The 17,948-nt window shown below is 35.5% G+C and overlaps 2 protein-coding genes across 5 annotated transcripts; both read left to right on the top strand.

The window, feature by feature from the left end:
• The first annotated feature begins 887 nt into the window (after positions 1-887).
• On the top strand, positions 888-3,108 carry LOC132115725 (probable G-protein coupled receptor 141). Its single transcript, XM_059524135.1, has 2 exons — positions 888-1,331; positions 2,063-3,108. Exon 2 carries the CDS (start codon positions 2,084-2,086, stop codon positions 2,993-2,995), a length of 912 nt encoding a protein of 303 aa, XP_059380118.1. The 5' UTR covers positions 888-1,331; positions 2,063-2,083; the 3' UTR covers positions 2,996-3,108.
• A 68-nt stretch (positions 3,109-3,176) lies between these two features.
• LOC132116122 (hepatocyte nuclear factor 4-gamma-like) lies at positions 3,177-14,945 on the top strand. 4 transcript variants are annotated; one of them, XM_059524722.1, is made up of 11 exons: positions 3,177-3,930; positions 3,967-4,503; positions 9,384-9,552; positions 10,409-10,503; positions 11,316-11,422; positions 11,936-12,085; positions 12,835-12,922; positions 12,997-13,149; positions 13,227-13,463; positions 14,067-14,180; positions 14,406-14,945. In XM_059524722.1, exons 2-11 carry the CDS (start codon positions 4,476-4,478, stop codon positions 14,531-14,533), a joined length of 1,269 nt encoding a protein of 422 aa, XP_059380705.1. In that variant the 5' UTR covers positions 3,177-3,930; positions 3,967-4,475; the 3' UTR covers positions 14,534-14,945. The 4 variants fall into 4 exon arrangements, with proteins under 4 accessions (XP_059380705.1, XP_059380707.1, XP_059380703.1 ...); XM_059524724.1 differs by having other exon boundaries at positions 3,177-4,503; positions 11,939-12,085; XM_059524720.1 differs by lacking the exons at positions 3,177-3,930; positions 3,967-4,503 and adding an exon at positions 6,067-6,882.
• Positions 14,946-17,948: the final 3,003 nt, after the last annotated feature.

The following is a 17,948-nucleotide window of genomic DNA, read 5'->3' as shown; positions in this document are numbered from 1 at the left end:
AGCTACGGTTAGCCATCGCTAACATTAGCACGTTTATAGAACAGCCTTCGATACATTTCTATGTTATAACTTCCCGAAAAAAAAATACACAAACATATAAAACAAATTTCTAGCGAAATACTAACAGCATCTAACTTACCAATCCAAAAGAAATGTTGCAAGTTCGGTGTCGAACCTAATTTCTTTCAGGTCCATCAGTTGTCTTCAGCGATTGAAAGCAGTGCCGATGTTTATTCTGGTTCGGCTCCTTTTCTTATCGGATTTGATTTGTGATTCCGAGCGCGGTTGTTTCCCTGTAGTGGGTGGTGGTCTCTTGCCAAGGGCTTAAGTCATCCATCCGCTCTCTTCCCTGAACTGAAATGAAGTAGTGGGCTGTACTTTCCACATGATTGACATCAGGTATAAGTACGCCCACAAGCCGTGCGAGTTATTCGTGTATTGCAGGTTGGCTGGTGGTTATGTTGCCCGCATACCGCCTCCCATGGCCGAAACTGGTATTACGACACCTGTCGGGCCGGGGCTAGTAATGCTACTGCTAATTAAGGTTGATATCTCTGCAGCACTATAACTTGACATTTTTTTAATGACATCATCGCCCTTATTTCTTCTCATACTTTTGATGCGTGTAGGTCATTTTTTGTATATTTTTACCTCAATTTTTGCACATGGCACCTTTAAGATTATAAAGGGATTCTGTAATAATTTACTCACCCTCATGTCGTTCCAAACCTGTAGGAGTTGCTTTCTTATGTTGAACAAGATTTTCTGAAGATTGCTGGATAATCAGTTGGTGTTTCCCATTGACTTCCATAGTATTTATTTTCCTACTATGGAAGTCAATGGGAACCACCAACTGTTTGATTGCAATCTTCAAAATATCATCTTTTATGTTCAACATAAGAAAGCAACTCATACAGATTTGGAACGACATTAAGGTGAGTAAATGATGGCTAAATTTTCATTGTTGGGTGAACTATCCCTTTAATGATACCCGTGGTGTACCAACAGAATTTAAACAGTGCACTGAGACTCCTCCATGTAAAGACCTGTTTACTCTCTTGCAGTATTTTTTTATCATTACTGGAATCTCAAGGTTTGTTTGAGGTTGTTTGACAATGTGACTCTAATTGTTTTTTAGGTTGGCCACCTAAATTGAAATGTCAAATGTGCAACAGTGTGAACCATGAAAATAAACAGCAGCCTGGCCGCTGCATCGAGAGAATGTGTTAAAATCGTGGTTTCTGAATGGGTGAGGAGCAGATGCAACAAACACATTACCTTACTTCCTCATCTGCTCTGCTATCGTCGACTTCTGCGTTGCTGTTCAGAGGGTAAGTATCTTGCTTCATTGTCTCATTAGGCTGTTCATTTTGATAACTAATCTGAACATTTTAAATGCACTGTGTTGTAAAAGATAGTTGAAATGTCTTGCTTTCAATTGTTTTTTCTGAAAAGATCCACCATGCATGTATACATACAGTAGTTTGTGGCTTGTTTGCCACTTTCAAAAGAGCTACAAAGCGATACATAAAGTACTCCAAGTTAAACTTTAAAGGAGTGCAAAGAGGATTTATAAAATACATTTATTTGTACATTGACATTTCTACAGTACACTATAATAAAAAAGTAGCTGTTTATAGTAAGATTCCAATAGTTAAAATTAGTTAATGCATCGACACATAAACTAACAAAGAGCAATACATTTGTTATATTTAAACTTTCTTAACTTTATGTGATAACTATGTAATGGTTCATTGTTGGTGTATGTTAGCTCAGGTCAGTTACATGTCTTCATACGGTGGAAGTCAATGGAAACTAAAATTCTTTGGTCAACAACATTCTTCAAAATATCTTTTGTTATGTTTTTTTTTAAATAATTACTCAGTAATAATACAGAGTTAAATTGCTGAATTTTTTTGTTGTTGAGTAAAGTCAATATAAACAAACATGCTGTAGAGTGATTCAAGCATTCTTAAAAATGTAGTAGTGAGTTTAACAAAGCCTAAAACAATGCAGATGCCTATTGCATCTATGCAATGATCTTCTCACATTTGTCTTCCAGTATGTTTTCTCATTAGGAATCATGGCGATGAACACCACAGTCGGAAATATCACCAGCCCCGCAGTGACAAGCAACCCAACTTCTGAAGCCACCTCGGCCCCGGAACACTTCACCAAGCCCTTCAGAGTCACCCTGATCATCATTTACACTGCAGTCCTTCTGGTTGGCATCACCGGCTTAACTGTCATGATCAGCTTGTTAAAAACAAACATTCGCTCGTTAACCACCATCGCCTTCTTGAATTTGATGGTCGCACACTTTCTTTTCCTGTTTACTGTGCCGTTCAGAATCTACTACTACGCATCCAAAGAGTGGCACCTGGGTCAGGGATTCTGTAAACTGGTCAGTGCCATGGTTCATATCCACATATACATGGTGTTTACAATCTACTCCATCCTTCTCACGGTTCGTTTCCTGCATTTTTACAAGAAAACGCAGCGGACCGAGTTCTACAGAAGGCTGCATGGCCTGGGAGCAAGCGCTCTGGTGTGGTTCATCCTGTTAGTCATCATGGTACCCGTCGTGCTGATACAATACGGAAATAAAACCATGCCAGAAAACGAGTGCTTCAAATTTGGAGATGAAATAAAAAAGGACTATGTCTACGCCCTGAACTTGGTTCTATCCATCTTTATTATCACGGTGTCGTGTCTTCAGACCTGCATCCAGGTGATCATCCTGCGCTCGATGATACTCAAGTACGGCCCTGCCAGCAGCTCCCAGCAGGAGTTTTGGGTCCAAATAAAAAACCTCAGCTTTGTACTCATCATGCTCACCTGCCTGGTACCGTACCACCTTTTCAGGCTACAATACATGAAACACCATGAAAACCTTCATCAGATAAATGAAGTGTTTCTGGCCATCACTGGGCTTACGTGTTTCGACATGCTGACGTTCACTGGGAAGAACATATGTAAAGTGTGCTGGACCTGATTCATTTAAACGGATAAACACGGAACATAGACATCATTTTCCGCATCACTACCCATAAATCAGGGTCTGCAGAAACCGTTTTAGCAGGACACAATTGTTATAATTATTAAGGTGAAGGTAATGAGCATCAGCATTAGCAAATTGTGGCCCATGATTCTGAAAGCATTTTATGTCGTTTGAATATTCTTGGGGGAAAAAACGGTCTGTGTTTTTTTGGATCATGTAAATTCCAGTAGGCCTACCATGGTAGACTATACTTTAAAGTAACAGCGTAACTACAGTAGGCATAGGTATGATCATAATGACTGTAGTGATAATGGTTATCATGGTATTCAAGTCTTTCGGATGATTTGAAATGACGTTTGTTTTGATATGCTTTTGTGGTGATAGAAAATCAAAATACATTTTATTTACAGGGTTAATTTTACAGCGAACATTTGACAGCTATCATATTTACACATAATAATTGAACTAACCTGAAAGCAGCTAAGTGAAATTAAAGCCTACGTTCTCAAAACTTTGATGAATCTTTTGACAAGGGTATCTCAAGTTTATGAATAAACGTTCTTCCAGCAACGTTACGTTGTGCTCTCAAAGCGTCATCGTTTTTTCTTTCTTCTGATGTTTTTGAATCGTTAATTTTTTTGTAAACTTTGAAAAAGGGAGGTTTTTAACATCCAGAGACCATTCCAAAATGTTCCTACCATAATGGGAAGTTGCGAAAGTTCTTAACACATATTTTCTGAGCTGGGAGTATATATATCTACATCTCACACGACTAGGCTACTCGTAATAGAGCGTCAGTTTCTTATTTGGGGACGATTTTAGACTCATGCAAAAATGAAACCACTCGACTGTTTAAATATGTGAGTTTTAAATGTGGATTTATATCCAGTTATGTGATGAAACAATGGACAACCGATGTTCGACCCCTTGTTGAGAGAGAGAGAGAGAGAGAGAGAGAGAGAGAGAGAGAGAGAGAGAGAGAGAGGAATAGAGATTTGGCGCCCTCTTCTGATAAAACTAGAGAACTTCAAAGACCGGATCTGAGGTAGCTTAGTTGAAAGAGAAAAAAAATATTACTGTAACTAGGAGTTGTGCCATCAGAGTTCAACCAGTGTTTATAAGTATCATTATCATTATATTTATACGTTTTCTCAAAATACAAAAAATATCGGTTTCATATTTATGATATTATGAATTCCGATGTGTTCCTGGTCTCTTGGCTTCGTTTGTGTGCGTTCTTTACGTGAACCCACGCATAGGCAAAGCGATCCATGTCTGGTGTTTTATTGGGGTTAGTTACTGTTTAACATCTCCACCCAACTTTCAGTTTGTTTAGTAAATCGATCTAATGAGGCTCCCCCAACACCACCAATAGTATTTTTTCCATTTTGACATGTTAAACACTTAATTTGCTCTCTATATCAGCCTAAATATAATATTTATTAGGACAAAGCGTTTTGGTTTTGGTGGATTAATGCAAATCGTTGTTGGACGTGGAGAAGGTAAGACCAGATAGATTTACGTTACGGTCATTAATTGTGAGCCAGTTAAAGAAAGAAGTATAAAAATCCTTTTTAAACGTTTGTTCCTACCTTTTATGTAGTCTTTAAACAACACGTTGCTACTACATTTTGATGGTTAAATATATATATATATATATATATATATATATATATATATATATATATATATCGCTCGTGCAGTTCTGACGTCACCATTCCCTAAATTAGGTCTCTAGTCGAGTTTTATTATAATTTTTCGTATTGACAAATAGAAATGTATAGGTGTTTGATACAGAAAACGTACATGATTTGTGTGTTTTCTGAAATTCTATGTTGAGAAAACCAATAAGCAGTGCTTATTAAATTATTCTGTTTCATATTTTATATCCAGCTTGGCTGAAAAATGATTTTAAATATTTATTTTGTATTTTACATGGTTACAATTATATTTGCTTTGCTAATTTAATACTTTAAAAGGTCGCATTCTACATTTATTATGTGCCTTAATATAATTTAGGGCAGATCGTACTTCAGTTGCTTGTAGCCTATAAGTGACATTAAAGGGCTCTTTTATACAAAACTGAAAACTGAGTGATATTTCACTTCCAAGCAATTCTAGTTTGACCTTGAATTTATTTAACTGTTGAAGTTGATAGTAATGTGGAGAGTATTTTGCAATATGATTTTATTTACAGTATTCATCTCTGCATCGGAGCTGATAGTGAGGTGTAATGCAATCTATTGAAAATAGACACAAAACTCTTATCACATGAATATTTGTGCACTTCCTCATTTAAAACATTGTTTGTTATAGTGCAGTTAAAATGTAACTTGTGTGATGTATATACCTGTACAGTATCCATGTGCATACTAAATCCAACCCCATTTTAAGATTTGGTCATCTTTCTGTTTCTGTTATGACTTGTTAGTACAGCATTGTTACTATTTTGTTTGACTTTCTATAGTTGATTAAACCACAAGGCAATTTAATGTACAGAAAAACATATAGCCTACTTGTAAAACCACAGTTCTTCTGAAATCTGACAAACTCTTAAAGAAGCCAAGATGAATGTTTAAAAAATACATAAATTACAGGCCAGAGATAAAAAAAAATGCAACATTTTTGTTTTGTTTCCTTTATGTGTTTGCATATGCATTGTACAGGCCTGATGATGCTGCAATGCATTGATTTTTTATAATAATAGTAATAATAATAATAATAATAATTATTATTATTATTTTAAACTTTTAAATGAATAATTTACCCTCATGTTATTCCAAATCTGTATACATTTGTTTACACTTTGTATACATTTTGCGGAACACAAAATTCATGGACAAAAAAAAAAACATCACTTGATCATTTTCTTTTAAATCTCTTCTTCTTTGTTCCACAGAAAAAAAGTGATATACACAAAAAAGTAAAATCAGTAAAAGATTTACTTAGATTTAGTTATGATTTATCTTAGTGAAACAATTATCACTAAGATATTGCTAGTAAATTTCACAATTATTTAAAAAGAAATTGCAAGCACCACATTGAATTTTGAATAATCCTTTTTACAGTGTAGGTTTGTAAATAATGAGAATAATGTGTATAAATAACAGAAATTTCATTTTTGGGTGAACTAGAAGAATGACTCATTAGTGACTTATAGGCTCAAAATATTACATTCAAATGTTTCTTTAGTGTCTTAATCTAATTTAAATAAAAGTTAACATGCAAAACAGAATTTGTGTCAGACAAATGTAAATTATGTCTATGATTAGACCATTGCAACAGAAGTCAGGAAATGCTAATTTACCAAATTTTTAAAATATATCTCAAGCTTGGAGAACTCCACTGCTTTAACAGAAGTTCAGCTCTCACCTTCATTTGGAAGTCTTTGTTTACAAGTGGAAGCTCAATGGTGCTGCAGTCTTTGACAGTTTTTGGTTTTGGGATGGTGCATTACTTTGTAAGAGTGTCATTTTACCTGATAATTGGGCTTGTTGGTTGCGTTGCACCAATAAAACCTTCTTGTTCCTTTCTGGAACAAATGGGGAATACTGTTATCTCTACATCCTTCTGATAAGTATAGGATAAGGCGAGAAGATAAGTTCTGTTCAAGGAGGTGAGGAGTCTTGGCCAAGGCTCCTCCCTTGTCTTAGAAGATGACAAATCAGCATTCTGAAGAGATGGTCAACCTAAGGCTGCCTTCAGTTCTCTCTCCAAGAGACACTGTCCCGGGACGACTTTAAGTAGAGAGAGCCAGGCAGGGATGAAGTCTCCTCTTCCTAAATCCTTGTTGGGCATGGATGTAGCCAATTACTGCGAGGGCCTGGACCCAACCTATAGCACATTGGGCTTTGAGAACTCAGAAGTGCTTTATTGTGGTGGTGAGTGCTGTGCAATGTTTTTTAAAGTACTTTCAAAGATGCAGATGCAGTTGATGCTGCTTGGACTAGTAAATAAATGACCATTATGCTTAAAGTCTGTGTTTATTTTAGTGCTGTTATTATAATGTTCATTTAAGCCATGACAGTTCACAGGTTCTTTAACTGAAGTCGGTGTTAATTTGGCTTAGTTTGACTGAATCAAATGTGTCAGGAGGGGACGGACACCATGTCATGGCTGGTTTAACAGCTATCTGAACTGATTCGTCCCAGCAGAATCATTTACCTCAACTTAAAGGCGATAATTGTTAGCTAACTATTTTGAAAGTGTTTCCATTCGGTTTAAAATTCAACAGAGGTTTCGCTCAAATCCTGAGAAAAGAGTTCTGAGTCTCAGGATTAGAGACTGGGATCTCCATGGGTTCAAAGGTTGGGAAAATAGGACAAAATGGGGTACGTTTAGGTATAAAGTCAATATATTTTGTACAACTGCAAAGTTAATTCAAAGCAATACAAGAGCAACAGTGAACTCAGATATTTTGAGGCGTGAAATAATATTTGTTCAATGATTTGTCCAAAAATTAAAGTAAATGGACAGTCACACTGGGGCATTGTGAGAAATGCATTGCTCAAAGGTACATTTTGGATAGGGCGACTCTTTTAGACTCCTTAAGTTACTGGCACGATTATGTCACCGCAATCTGATGTGATTTATCCACTGTGGTTCTCCATTAACCTAATGCTAAAATTGCTGAAGAGTTATCTTTACAGTTCTTTACAGTACATCGAATCACAGAGATTAAGAAAGGCCATAAAATAACTGGAATACAAACTATTTAAAGGCAAACGCACAATTCAGTTGGATTTTCTTAAAATAATAAGTAAACTTTACCCAAATATCTTATGTAATGGAAATGTATTGGAGTAAACCCAATAAAATTAGATCTGTCACACTGACTAGACTGAATCTGCCGCAGTAAAATGCTGACTAGCAGTTGCACTAAAAATATGCTTTAGATGGTAACATCTACAATAATTAATTCCAAAATATATCATAAACATTATTTTACACCACATATCAGCCCAAATGCATTAGGGTACTCATGTTTTTCATACTCAAACCATCCATGCTGGGAACTGGATAAAAAAAAAAAAGATAAATGCAAATGGATAAAATAACATATGTTACAAATTTAAATGAATTGCACACAGTGAAACTGATGTATAGCAACAAGCATTTTGTTGCATTAGCTCATTTTAATCAAGTATGTTAGTAAGTATTAATGGACTGTCCATTATGCAAAATTCACGTTTTGAGTTGATGTTTGCATGCAAATACATTTCATATAGTGTAGGAAAGCATTTGCATGGATCTGGGCTTTCTTTAATGTGCTGGGGTTGTGCACCTAAAGATGACATCATTTACTCACCCTCATATCATTCCAAAATGCATGAATTTCTTTCATCTGTGAAACACATGAGAAGATATTTTGAGAAACATCTCAGATGTTTGTTTCTACATATTGTCAATGGTAACAAAAACTCTTTGGCTACCAGTATTTTTCCAAATATCGGCAGTATTTTAATTTTTGGGTGACCTACTTTTTAATTAAGCCCATAGAGCTGTGAAAGTATTGAAATTGTTTGCCAACTGATTTATGCTTTCTTTTTCAAGTTCTGTATCACCTTACTCTGAAACGAAATACTTCAAAACACGCTCTGCAAATGTACAAAAGCCAACCAGATGAATTGACTCTCTGTGACCACATGTGCCCTTTGCGTTCAAATGATGTTTTATTCTGAAATGAGAAGGAATCACTTTGGGAATATACTGAATCAAAAGAGATTACTTTCAACCCACATTAACATTTATCCACGAGATGTCAATCTCCATTGAATAGCTATCTATGCGATAAAACAGAGGCTAATCCTAATTAAGTCTGTCCTACAACAGCAGGAGGCTCCAATCAGTCTCAGCGCATAAAAGGCTAAAGTCCCCTGCTGCATTTCTTTTGTTGAAATGTTATGATTTTGCATGCACAAAGGAATTATTGATTTTTCATCCTTGTCTGTATGAACAGAAGGGTGCCACTCTCTGTTGCATTAGAAGGTCTTTTAGGATGAGCATCCTTTGTTCACTTATGCAGAACTCTTCCTCATTCTCCTCGTTAGCTGTTGTGATTGAGAGACTGAGTAAAAAGGCCAAGATTTGATAGACGCATTGTCCTGTAGCTTTATGAGACTCACCAGGCCTCTTTGGTTGTTAGCTTACTTGGATTAGCATAGCATCCAGAAGCATAGCAGCAGTAGATTCCCACTATTTAACGTTCTGGATGTACAATGGACATGATTCTCTGTTTTAAATAATCTAAAGCCTTTTATGAATGTTCTACACAAGTGAATCATCAAGCCCTCACTTGACTGAACTGTTGTTGCAACTCAAACCAGAGTGTTCAGGTGGCAGTGATGATTTCAGTTTTGACTGTCCATGTTGTTTTTCACAGAAAACATGCCGACAGAGCCCGACATCAGTCAAGGAGAAAATGGCCTGAGCTCCAACTGCGCAATCTGTGGCGATAAAGCCACAGGTAAACATTATGGTGCCTCCAGCTGTGATGGCTGCAAAGGATTCTTCCGCCGGAGCATCAGGAAAAGTCATGTCTACTCCTGCAGGTACATCACACTCATCCAACTAATATTTTGTAGTGAAAATCATTTTTATGTGTTCAGTATTTATTGTATTATTATTTATGTAATGTTTTGGTATTTATTAGTAGTTTGGAATATTTTTTTTATTTCCTGTTTTCTTTTTAATTTTAGTTAAGTTTTAGTATTAGTTTTTAATATATATTTACATTTTAATTGATGTATTTTATTCGTTTATTTTTTTTATTCAGTTTTAGTAATTTGAGTGCGTAAACCTATTTCAGTTTATTTAAAAAAAAAATTTTTTTTTATTTTTTTGTGTTATATTTGTATTTGTATTTTATTTATTACAGTTAAAAATATGTTTCAATAGTTTTATTTTTAGTTAACTATAACAACACTATAGGATGTGAATCAAGAGCTGTTTTTTAATTTAAGGAAAAAAAAATTTTATACTGTCCAAACATAAGTATACATTAAGCATGAATCTGATTCATAATTGAGTGCTTTTTATAACGAAATTCTTTTAATGAATCATTCAATATGACTCAGGAATCAGTCAGAACTTGTGAGTTATCAGGTACACAGTTGAGCGCCTCAGTTTTTTTAATGAATCAGTCAAAAAGACTCATGAATCAGTCTCAAACTTGTGAGTTATCACTTTGAATTAGGCTAATGAATCATTATTTGACCAGTTCGCTGGACGATAAGCCACTACTTCTCTTATGTCCAAAAATCTACAGAAATTGAAAAAATAAAGAATCAATTAAGGAACCGGATTTGTTTAGTGAATATAAAATCATAACCAGATACATTGTAAACCAGATACAATTTTATTCTTAAGATATAGTCTTTATTCATTTATTTATTAACTTTTGGGCAGGTTTAACCGTCAGTGTGTTGTTGATAAAGACAAAAGGAATCAGTGCCGTTTCTGCAGACTTCACAAATGCTTTCGAGCTGGAATGAAGAAAGAAGGTAAACATTTTATATGTATACATTTTTCCCACAAATACTCCCTTTTCCCACAGTTTAGAACAGATAGTTTATGGAGTAACAAGGAAGAGGGAACTCGAGAGAGAAAAATGGATGATGCCATAAAACTTGCCCTGATTACACAAGGATGTTTAGTTTATTGGATGTATAACCTTGGCTTAGCCTTTTATGACGGGTGATCATGCGCTCACCATCTTACTTTCCATGAGTACACGTTGTTCAGGACTGTGGTCAGTTAAAGTTTTACCTTAGGCAGTTTTTGCACGGCAGTCATGTATTATGTTTGAAAAATCCAGCCTTAGATGGTTTATTGGTCTTAGCTGGTTTAAGATGACTTACCTTGGTGATGCATCTGGTGTTTACTAGACTGAAAACCTGGAGACTGGTTAAGACCAACAAACTATCTTAGCTCTTTGTTCAGTAGGCATCTTCTCAAGTTTGAACCAATGTCAAAAGACAAGATATGAGAAAAATAACACATAAAGAAAAGGTATCTAAAAAAATGCTGTATAAAAATATTTCAAAAATGTAAAATACAGTAACATGTCCAGTAGGAAATATTTATGGCTTGTAAAATTTCCCAATGTGTTTATCATTGGAAAGTGTGGCAAAAAGGTCATTTTAGTCTGTGTTTTATGTTTAATGATGTTAAAATACATCACAGTGAATGTGACAATGTGTGAGATTTTCTGTAAATAAGCTTGAGAGAAACACCCATTATCTTGGCTAATCAGTAATATTTCTTAACTGTTATTAGCTCACTAATCAGCAAAATTGTTTGTGCTTGTTTTCAGCCGTTCAAAATGAACGGGATCGTATCAGCTCGAGGAGGACCATACAAGACTCCCATGACCTGCCGCCAATCACGGCCCTGGCTCACGCTGAAGCTCTCTCGCAGCAGGTAAACCGTCCTATCAAGGTTAATCGAAATGCTCTTTCTCTCTCTCACACACACACATAAAAGGAAGGAGAAAGAATATCTGTAGAAAAGGGCAGAGATACGGAAAATAAAAACATGCATATAGTTATGGTATCTGCGGCAGTAACATTTATTGCTTTTGAGCAATAAATTATTGCTGGGATTGTCAATTAAAGCAAAGGTGTATGGCTTTAATGCATAATGCTAGAGATAAAGTCACCAAAGACAAAAATTAACCAACAGGGCTGATTAAAGAAGGAAGAGAGGTTTCATTACAGTAACTCTGATAAAGTTCTGCTCAGTAGTCATTAATGACAAAGAGAGATAAATAACAACTGAGCGTTGCTTTCTTTAAGCATCAGTCTGTGTCATCAACATTTCTAATTATCTGCATGAGTACCTGCGTGAATTTACTCTGAGAGCGAGGTAACAGCCTGTGCAAAAGCATTTTTAGAGGACATGGTAAATTTGGTTCTTCTCTCGTTTGTCTCTCAGCAGATCAGCCCAATGGGCCCTGATGATGTTTCAGAGAAAAAATCAGCCACTATCAGTGACGTCTGTGAATCTATGAAGCAACAGCTGCTTGTTCTGGTAGAGTGGGCTAAATACATCCCAGCCTTCGGCGAATTGCCACTTGATGACCAGGTAATGGCCGCTGGAAAGCAACACTGGCTGTGCTAATTGGGGAGGCCCTTGGGTTAAATTGCAGGGCCGTTCAGTGAAGCTCAATATTTGCTATTCACATGGCTGACTCCATTAAGCACGCTGTCTGTGTTGCTCTAAATTTCTGATTTTTCCCTTGCATTTATTGTTATTGAACATGCAGAACCTTCCAATATTTAAAAAAGTTACCTTAAATAATGGGGAAAAAAATGTCTGTTAGCTTTGAGATTTTTTTGTATATAGAGATATGCTCTAGTGTATTACTAAAAGTTGGCAACAAAAAATTGCATCTTTTTTTTGTTTTTTTTGCATTTTAAGAATTTGTTGTCTTTTTCTTCCAGACCAAAATTAGTTACTCATTTTGCATTATACTGAATTAAAATTTTTGAAAACATTCAGCCAACTAGTAAGCAGAGCACCATGTTTCTACTTTTTCTAATTCAATTTAAAATGTTCTAAGAAAATAATATTCAATTATTAACACTGAAGACTGGACTGGCCTTCACAGGAATAAACTACATTTTAAAAATGTATTAAAACATTATTTTTTTAATTTAATAACATTTACAATAATACTGTTTTTACTGTTTTTGATCAAATAAATGCATTTGTATTTATAAATAAATACGTTTATTTTTTTATTAATAAATTTATTTATTTTAAAATATTTCACTGTAGTATAGCAGATATTCATTTTTAACATGCTAAACCAGGCCTAATTTTTCTTCCAGGTTAGTTTATTAAGAGCTCATGCCGGAGAGGATCTTCTGCTTGGTGTGGCTAAAAGGTCAATGCCATACAAAGATCTCTTGCTTCTAGGTAACTTCTAATAGTTATTTTCACCTTTCAACATAATTATACTGTAAATATACAGATATCTATTTTCCATGCAGGAAATGGCTGTGTTGTCCATCGAAACTGCCCAGAGCCAGAAATCGGTCGCGTATCTAACCGAGTCTTGGATGAACTGGTTCTACCCTTCCAGGACATCCAAATTGATGACAATGAATACGCAGCTCTAAAGGCCATTGTGTTCTTCGACCCTGGTAAAATGAATTTAACACCCAGTATCAGTTCGGAAATATAGCCATACATGTTTCTATCTCTGTTTTTTAACATCTAGACGCCAAAAGCTTAAGAGATCCTTCTAAGATCAAGGCGATGCGCTATCAGGTTCAAATGAGTCTGGAAGACTACATTAATGACCGGCAGTATGACTCGCGAGGGCGATTCGGGGAGCTTTTGCTGCTTCTTCCTACTCTGCAAAGCATCACCTGGCAGATGATTGAGCAGCTACAGTTTATCAAGCTTTTCAGTCCCGCCAAGATAGATAACCTGCTGCAGGAGATGCTTCTTGGGGGTGAGTATGAGGTGAAGCATTCAGTTGCAGGGGCTTTTGGAGCGGGAAAATGCTTCATGATCATTATTTAAAACTAGGTGAGAGCAAGTACTTTATTCGGAAGCAAGTCTGCTTAAACTTTTTTTGTAATACTGTGTATAATACTGCAAAATGATGCAAAATAATGAGGCAAAATGATGCATTTGCTTTATTAGTATATCATATTATTAATTCTGGAGCGACTTGACTAGGGTATACCTATTAGTCTTGACTGTATTTTATGTTGTTGAACAAAATGTGAAAATACAGTGAGCTTGCGTTAACCTTATTTCAGGCATTTAACCAGAAAGCTATTTAAAAAACCTATTGACTGAAAGCGAAAGTGCTAAAATGCTTATTTGCGTGTTTTGTCCTATGACCTACTTTTTTTTCTACTTTTGTACATGAAGAAAGCAGGCACAGATGAATTAGGTGATCATGAAATTTCCCAAACAATTCTAACCTAACTGCTCAAAATATAACTCATTATTGTTAAAATATGTTTTTTTTTTAGATATTGGAAATGTGTGTAGGCAAATGCCACATTACCACCGCTGTGATTTACTTATTAATTTATCTTTGCAGGTCTAACCACGGATCAACCTCATTTACATCACAATGGTCACCCTCAGATTCCAATAATGGGACAGACCATAGTCATTAGCTCCATCCCAGGACCTGCACACTCACAGCAGATGGGTAAGACATAGCCTTTTTGTTTATTTGTCCCTAAATAAAGTAAGTGGTTTAAATACCAGACATCAGAAATTGGTGAGAAATAAAAATGAATCAGAGAAGTGGTTTAGTTTTAGATTTACTTAATGATAATAACCCTGATTTGAATCATTTGCTCATTATATTTCAAACTACACAAAGTGCATTTTGTAGCTTTTTATAGGCTTATGTAGGTTTCTGTTTCTCCAGCATCCCCAGATACCCCCATTCCATCTCCCACTTCAGTACAGGAGGTGTACAAGCCCCCCGGCAGCCCGACTCTCTTGCTCCTGCCACAGCCCATGCCAAACAGACCCTCTCCCGAGCCTCCCCTTTGAGCCTCCTCGCTGCTGCGGGCCCTGTGTGTTTGTACAGTGTAGGTATGTGTAAACTGTGTGAGTTATGCCCTTCCCCACATCCAGTGCAACATATTTATCTGATCGAAAGAGAATTTTGCAAAACAATTTCACATTTATTGTCTAAGTGGATCACCACTAACTGAAAAAGGTATTTCAACAAAAATGTATTTCTCCTTGTATCAGCCTACTGCTGGTGACCTATAGTAAATATTTACAATATTAGTTTTTAATAAATTATTGTTAGTTTAAAAGAGGCTTATCAAAAAAATTTTGTATTAATAAAAAGTCAAGATTTAAATTATTAATAAAATTATATTATGCAACTCTAAAGAAATGTAACATTTTGCTTGAAAATGTGCCCTTAAACACAATAAATGCTCTTAGTGCCTGAGTTTTTAATGTTGTGTCGTTTGGTTAATAACTTTTTATGAGCCATGCTATGAAAGTGCTACTTTTAGGAAGGTATTAACAGTTTTATTCAGAGTTTTATTGAGCAGAACAAGGGACTTCAACAGGGGGTCCGCAGTAGATCCAGCAATTATAGTATGATATTGTGAAATAAAAAAATTGATAATAAATGAACAAAATAATGAAATGAAGCTAATGCTTAGCTGAAAGTTCATTGTCACTGACATTACATTTTCATTCAAGAGTAAATTTATTGAATTGGAAATACAGTAAAAACAATAATACTGTAAAATATTATTACTTGTTCTGCAATATATACACTTGTGCTGCTTAATATTTATTGTGGAAACTGTGATACTTTAGTTTTTCTTTTTTCTTTCTTTTCTAGGACTCTTTGATGAATCGAAAGTTCAAAAGAACAGCATTTATTTGAAATAGAAATCTTTTGAAAGTGCATAAATGTTTTTACTATTATTTCAGTTAGTTTAAATAAATCAAGGTTGTCCTGGCAAACGTTGGATAAAAGCATCTGCTAAATGGCTACTTCGTAAAATAAGAATGTTTGAACTTTGTTTTAAGTGTTTCTTTTTGTATTTCATGCTATTATACGACACATTGCATTTTAAAAGTTTCTTTTCTCCATATACACATCAAAATGTCACTCGCATTACAATCAGAAGGTCATACATATCCTGGCAAATGTCAATGGACCCTGCATGCTAAGGGCAACAGTACAGTCACACAGGTGATTCATGTGGCCGCCGTATAAATATGAAGCATAACAAGACAGAAGAGACCTAATGCATACACAGTACATCCATTTTTGCAACTTTTGTCAGTTTTCTAAAGCAAACCCTGAAAGTGAAAAGCCACTGTGAGCTATATATGGAACATATGCAATTACAACAAAACGAAGAAGAAGCTGAGACGAGAAAGCAGATGATCATAACATCTCATTTGAGCTGGGTGAAACTGTGCTGCTCTCTGACACATCGTGAATCTCTGCCTCCAAAAGAGAGACAGACGGACGGAGAAAGAGCAAGAACAGTAGGCTCATTCAAAAACACATCAAATCAGGCTATATTCTGCATCTAAACAACAGCATTTGGTGCAGGTGAAGTCCACGTTGTCAATACCACGGCGTTCATGGGATGCCGTAATAAGTTTTGGAGTGTGCCCTGTTTGGATGGTTTTCCAGAAAGCAATCTGATATCACTAGGTGTAAGTGCACAAGGCCTGGGGGCAGATGAGTCGGATGCTGCCGTCAATAGTAGCTGTCTATTATACTGCGGGAGAGCATGGAGGAAGTGGAAATGGAGAGCGAGCAAGGTAAGATAAACATTGCAAACCCTCCAATCAACTCCATAATGGAGTGGCAGCTCGCGTGGGGTTAAACGGCAAGCTTGAAGGGAGAAGGCTGAGCATCCAGTGATGCTTAATGAACAAGCGCACAAGGCTGAATGCACTTATTTATATACAAAACATTATCTTGGTATTCAAGGCACACATCTCATCGGAGGCGTTCAGCTTTGTGTGACGGTGTGGTATTAAGGCTCGGTAAGCCTCCTCTGAGCAATGTGGAGTGGATGGAATAAGCATATCTGTTCTTCACCTTTGTGGTGAGGGAAACTCTCACACACTACACCTTGACATTCATGACAGCAAGGATACTCAAAGTGATTGTAATCCACATCTCCGACAAGCTAAATAGGAGGAATTTTCCTCCCTTTTCTCGTGCAGAACCATCTTTTGTTTGCATAATGACACTTCCAGACTAGAGACTGCTTCTGTTGCAGTGCAACCTCTGCTTTGACTTCGTAATGTCTAAAGCTCTTCTAAATCTTTTATATGAGAGAAATGGATGGCTTCATGTACATTTTTTATATCATATTTTTAGAATGAATAGATTTTTGTAGCTATAAGTTTTAGAAAAACAAAATATTTTAGGATAGTGATTACCTACAAACAAATACCCCCCCCCAAAAAAAGTTAGTTTATTTAACAATAAATCCCAAGATTTTTTTTGTCTGTTAATTAAAAAAAACAACAACAATAACAACAAAAAAAATCAGTTTTATTGATTTATTCGATAAATCTTCTAGCAGAATACATTTTTTTTACTTTAATAGTGTGAATTAATTTAATAATATATCTATTAATGTTGTTGATAATGAATTATATAATATGTATTTTTAAAAGAGACTTAATGATAGAGTTGTATAATTATAAAAAAGTTTGTGAAACACTGTACAGTAAATCAAACAGAAAACGGCTCAGGTGTTAGTTGTGGGCGGGGCCTCAGATGACAGCTTCCACTAATTGCAAAAGCAATTAATTTTATTTTCTTAAACAAACAATCAAACAAAAAATGTATAGGAGTTTGGTAAATATATAACGTAAAAATATGAATTGATTAAAAATTAAAAAGTTTGTTTTATTCTCAATAACTTCATTGGCACAAGCCATTAAATTCCACGCGGTAAGTGGCTTACTTGAGGCCTACTCGATTATTTAGTTAGCATTTAGACAAAAAGACACACATTTGTATGATACTAGGATAAATGGTTAAGTAAGAAGACAAAATTACCAAACATTAGGCTACGCTTTCTTCAGTTTCACTGTGGAAAAGACCGCGAAGGTGAGTTACTGTTTGTTATTGTATCTTTTTCTGTAGTTTACAGTGTTTGCCTCAATGCTTTGTTCTGGTCATATACGTTAGTAAACATGTCTGAAATTATATAATATGATTCTATAGCAACATATTTGAACATTTATTTCTTAAACTACTGTCTATTTGGTGTTGTTTGTCTAACTGATTGCTGACAAGCAAACGAATTTAGGGAACGGTATCTTTTTCAGTGTTTTCCAATTGCTTATTATATTTACTCTACTAGTAACTAGGAAATATTAAGTATATTTATTAAATACTATTATTTTGCAACTACTAGTCACTATCCTAACTATTAAATTGCTGGTTAAAATAGCC

The sequence above is a fragment of the Carassius carassius genome, chromosome 35 (genome assembly GCF_963082965.1).
Source record: "Carassius carassius chromosome 35, fCarCar2.1, whole genome shotgun sequence".
Taxonomy (NCBI): Eukaryota; Metazoa; Chordata; class Actinopteri; order Cypriniformes; family Cyprinidae; genus Carassius; species Carassius carassius.
This window is presented reverse-complemented; position numbering and strand designations above follow the sequence as displayed.